The 5413-nt window shown below is 35.7% G+C and overlaps 1 protein-coding gene across 1 annotated transcript; it reads left to right on the plus strand.

Moving 5' to 3' along the window:
* The first annotated feature begins 1494 nt into the window (after positions 1–1494).
* On the plus strand, positions 1495–2274 carry LOC145777478 (protein FAM200A-like). Its single transcript, XM_082588856.1, has one exon. The coding sequence runs from the start codon at positions 1495–1497 to the stop codon at positions 2272–2274; it is 780 nt and encodes a 259-aa protein (XP_082444982.1).
* Positions 2275–5413: the final 3139 nt, after the last annotated feature.

Raw genomic sequence — 5413 nt, forward strand, 5'->3', positions numbered from 1 at the left:
GCCATTAATAAAGCTAAAGCAATGAATCGTGAAAGTCTTCTTGAGCAACAAAGTCTAATAAAAACCACTAACTCTAAACGTATACCATTCGTCACCACATATCACCCCTCACTTCCTAACATCAAAAAAGTATTTAATAAATTTGATTACATTTTAAAAATTGATGAAAATTTGAAAACTTTATTTCCGGATCCTCCACTTCCTGCTTACAAAAGATGCCCTACTCTTCGTGATCTTCTAGTCAAAACTAACCTTAAACCTTTACATTCCACCTTGACCCCACCTGGTTTCACCCATTGTAACAGAAAAAGTTGTTCCACTTGTGCTCATTCTAATCCTTGCGAAAACTTTTCCAGCAGTGTTACAAATAAACAGTTTAATATTTTCCAGTCAGTTAATTGTGATTCTTCTAACATCATTTATTTAATTACTTGCCAAAAATGTTTCCAACAATACGTTGGAGAAACTGGACGCAAATTTAAAATCAGAATTAGTGAACACTTACGAGACATCAAGAACAATAAAAACACAGCTGTAGCTTCACATTTCAACAAACAAAATCATACCACTGTTGATTTTCACGCCATTGCCATTGATAAACTTAACAAAACGTGTGAATATAGAAAAACTAAAGAACAATTTTGGATTAAAACACTTCACTCACAAGAACCTACTGGGATAAACATTAGAGAATAAACAATCTTATCACTCTTTTACTGACGATCTTTTTACTAACTACTTTTTAGACCTTCTTGTTTTGTCTATTTTCCTAATTCTCTCGTTTTAGATTTAGATGTTCTTTTCTTTCACTTATTGATTTAAACATTTCAATACGTTTTTTTCTTTACTACTCCCTTGTTCATTTTTAATTCATTTCTAATATAAAATTTTCATTATGACATCATTATTGAAATGCATTTTTACTTTTAACCTATCGTTGCTATGCCAATGTCATTGCATCTCAACATTCTTAGAATTTAGTTCTGTTTAAATTAGCAGTTCAGTTTGTTTTTATTCCTTGCTATCACGATAATAAATAGTGTAGGCTATGTCATCGTTAGAAGTCAGACAAATGATAGGAGCTACAATACGTAGAAACTAGTTTTATAGTTAAAAGTTCTCTCCAATTACAATTTTAATAGATTTGAATTTTTAAATGTTGATTATCATCTTATTATCTAGTGCAGTGCTCTTCAACCGGGTATACTGTATACCCAAGTGTATACCAGATCAAAACTAAGGTATACAGCTGGAGAAGGGTATACGAGGGGTATACAGCTTAGATCTGTGATAGTGGAAGTCACAACAGAGACAGCAATTGGCATATTTGTAAACTTTTAACCGGACCTACTGGTGTGCTGTGCGGTTATTACTCGCCAACCGGCTTTGCGCTTTTGAAACAGATACGCTCATTTTGGATGCGTGTGCCGTGTGGTTCGTATTTGACTTTGGGATTGTTGCGTCATTAATACGCAATTATGGGCTTGTGATGAAATGACCTCTTCTAAAAAACTTATTCGGCACTCAAAGGTACGGTGGCTATCGCGAGGGAAAGTTCTTTCCAGTGTGTTTGAACTTCGCGAACAATTAGGGGCATTTTACACTGAACACGGAGACCCAAGGGCTTCCAAGTTTCGTGACATAATCTGGATTGCAAAATTGGCATACTTGGCGTCGATTTTTGATCGTTTGAACCAAGTGAATATCAGTCTTCAAGGGAGAGGGGGTGATATATTTCGGTCAACTAGCAAGATCAATGCGCTGAAGATGAAAATTGCACTCTGGAAAGAGAATGCTTTGTCGAGGAACTTCAATGACTTTCCTGTATTAAGTCAATACATGAAAGAGTCTAGCTGGGAGTTTGAGGACGTTTCTACTGAAAATAACTTGTCTGCCCTTATTGTTGGTCACCTGAAATTACTTGCCGACAATTTGACTACGTATTTTCCTAAAGATAATGACCAATGTCTGGAAGCAAACTCGTGGAATATCCAACCATTTAATGAAGAATCAACTGAGGATGAGGAATTATTGGAACTACGGGCTGATTTAAATCAAAAATACTCATTCCGAGAAGTGGATTACACAGAATGTTGGGTATCTCTTCTTCAATTTCCCAAATACAAAAATCTCGCCCAAAAAGCCATTGATGTCTTGGTGCAGATGCCTACCACCTATTTGTGTGAAGAAGGGTTTTCCAGTCTTGTTGAGATCATGTCAAACAAACAAAACTCGATACTTGACATTGATTCTTTAATGCGGGGAGGAATATAGAAAGAGCTAACACCACGTTATGTCCAACTTGCCGAAACAATGCAACAACAAGCTAGCCATTAAATCTTCAATTTTGACATTTTTTGCACTTTTGCATGCGTAGTTTCTTGTGCCCAGTTCAAGACTACTATAATCACTTTAACAAACAATTAATCAATTATTAGTTTTTTTTACTTCCTGTGCACAATTAAACATTGCTATTTGTGAGGTATATAATACGAAGTTATTAAAAATTGAAAAAAGGTGTAGGCTACCACAGACAAAAAGGTTGAAGAGCACTGATCTAGTGTATTGACTGAAACTATATTATCTACTTTTTTAACACTTTCATTAAATTTTATAACCATCTTAATAGTATATCATTCTTTATTATTGTTGCAGTTTATACTGATGAAGCCACACTTGTGTGGCAAAAGCTCTGTATTTAAATAAACCGATGCTTCTGATTTGGTGTGATATTGTTTACTTTATTTAAAATGTTTTGTCACACCGTGCATCCCAGTGGATCATCAGTTGAATTATAGGAAAATTTGATGAAAAGTTTAGGAACGAAGTTTTGTTTTGGAATTTTACCATATTTCATCTGTATTTTAGTATTCCTCAATGAATGCCACCGATATCGTCCCCTGAACACATCGTCCCACCGATATCGTCCCAGGTCGATATCGTCCCCATGTCGATATCGTCCCTTGAGAACAGTGTTGCCAGAACCTCAACTTTTGCCTATTTAACAATGCACTCAATGTAGGTAAAAATCCAAAAAAATATCGTAAAAAAAATCGTAAAAAAAATCCGTCGGTTCCCCCACATCAGTGGCGTAGCTAGGGGGGGGCGGGGGGGGCGGACCGCCCCGGGCGGCACGTCTGGGGGGCGGCACTTTCAGACAGGACGTTTTTTTTTTATAATGCAAAAGTACACGAAAAATAAAAGCAAACAGAATGGCAACGTTCAAAACACAGGGCCGGATTTAGCCAAAGCGCTGCCCTAGGCAGATACGAAAAGTGCCGCCCCCCAAAAAAAATTTTTCGATGGTGCGCTACGATTTATATTTTCAATTCCTTACAAAAAAGTTATTTGCACTGTTTATTTGAATACATCAATGAATGTCATTGTATAATGAACAAATTGTTTAAAATCGCTTGCGGCGGGCTTTTTCTCTTGCAAACAAATCAATAATTTCTTCAAAGTCTGTAGAAACAAGTAAAGATGAGTTAATCCTCAAAAATGTGAGATCATTCATGGTTTACATACTTTAAGCATCAAGGCAAGTACACAAAATAGCCTGCAACTTTTCCATCAACCTAACATTGACTAAAAACATTTTTTCTAGGCTCCTTTAAATTTACTAACAGTGAAACAAACCAAACAAAGATTAATAAAAATTGCACAGACAAAGCCTAGTCCTCCATACTAAGCGAGACAGAAAAATAAAACAAGCGCTAAGCAGCACATATTGTTGAAAACCAACCAAACGTGAAGTACTCTAGGGGCGATGACTTGCCATAGATGACTTGCCGCACTGTTTATAAATGTGTGTGATGTGATAACATATTTATTAATTCCTATATATCTGTTGTGAATTATTATATTCACGTACAGTATTATCATTTATCAATGTAATATATTCGTATATTTTGCCGCCCCCAATAATTTGCCGCCCTAGGCAACTGCCTACTCTGCCTACTGCTAAATCCGGCCCTGTCAAAACATCTTAAATATCTAAAAACGTTTCAAATTTTCATGAATTGTTCTGCTGTTATGTTTTTAATACGTTACAAAATTTCTACTAGCCTTTATTAAGCAGAGGCGGAAACATGCTCTTCAAATTTGGGTAGCCTTGTAAAAGGTTACAAATTGATTATTTTAATTCTGCAGCAGTGTTTGTGCTTTTGCATTCAGTATATTACTAAATTATAGTGGTCAGTGGCGTAGCCAAAGGGTGGGGAGGGTTAGGGGTTTCAACCCCCCCTTTTGAGAAAAACTAAATGGAGAAAACTGAATCACTCTTTGAATTTTACGAAGCAGATCTGCCGTGTATAAACGCCCTTGCTATTATATCTGAACTGCGTATATGTGGTATCGATGTCTTTTCAATTCTTCCCGAACCAGTTTGCCAAAAAGTGCTGTAAGTGCATTGCCATTTTGCCCGCAGTCAACGTTTCCAAACATCAATATTTTACTCCGCATTCTGGTTACTCTTCCAGTTAGCCTACCACTTGCACCAATGAAAGATCTTTTTCTGCTCTTCGAAGACTTAAACTTATTTAAGAAATTCAACCTCTGAAAACCGATTAAATGGTTTGGCTTTGGTTAATCTGTATAGAAAATTGGTCCCAACTGTTGAGGATGTCATTAACAAGATGTGTGAAAAGGTTCGTCGACTTCCTTTTTCCCTTTAGTTTCATCAGTATCAATGATTTTTTGCATTCTTATTGCTTGTGATGATGACTTTTTCATAGCTGTTAGCTGTAAGCATGATTCTACTAATTCGACATGTTAAAGCAATTCTGATGCTTTATCTTTGAAAATGAGTAAGAACTTGTGTGTCATATTATGCTTTATAATTCGAATGACCTTTCATAATTCATATAGCAGGGTGTGACCGCTCTACAACTGTTCAGTATCCATGGTATCCAGCTAACTCGTGCAGTCGATAGAAACACCGCAATATCTACAGCTGTGAAAAATTGCACTAACCTTTTATAGCCTATACCCGATTCCAGTGATTCGTTATACAAAACTTAAATATATCAGAAATAAAGTAACTTCTTTGTCTCAAAGCTTTTTGTCTGACACTCATTAAGATGTATGACGTCTATGACGTTACATTTTTTAAACTTCGGGTTAACTTCAAAATATAAAAGTTAGTGACTTACCGGAGTAAGATCGTTTTTTGGATCAACTAAGGAGAAAATTGATAAATAATAAAACTGTAATAATCTCGCAAAAAAAAGCAATCAACCTATGTCTCTAAAAAAAAGTTTGCCTAATTTTAAATGAAACTGCATTAAAAGAGCTAGTTTTTCCAATACCAAACATTCAAATATCTCAGTCAGGAATTAGCAACAAGAAAACATAAAGACTTCAGCTTTATTTTCGAAAAATGCCGAAGAAAACATGATCTTATTCTTTTGCTATG

Source organism: Aplidium turbinatum, chromosome 9 (genome assembly GCF_918807975.1).
Source record: "Aplidium turbinatum chromosome 9, kaAplTurb1.1, whole genome shotgun sequence".
Classification (NCBI taxonomy): Eukaryota; Metazoa; Chordata; class Ascidiacea; order Aplousobranchia; family Polyclinidae; genus Aplidium; species Aplidium turbinatum.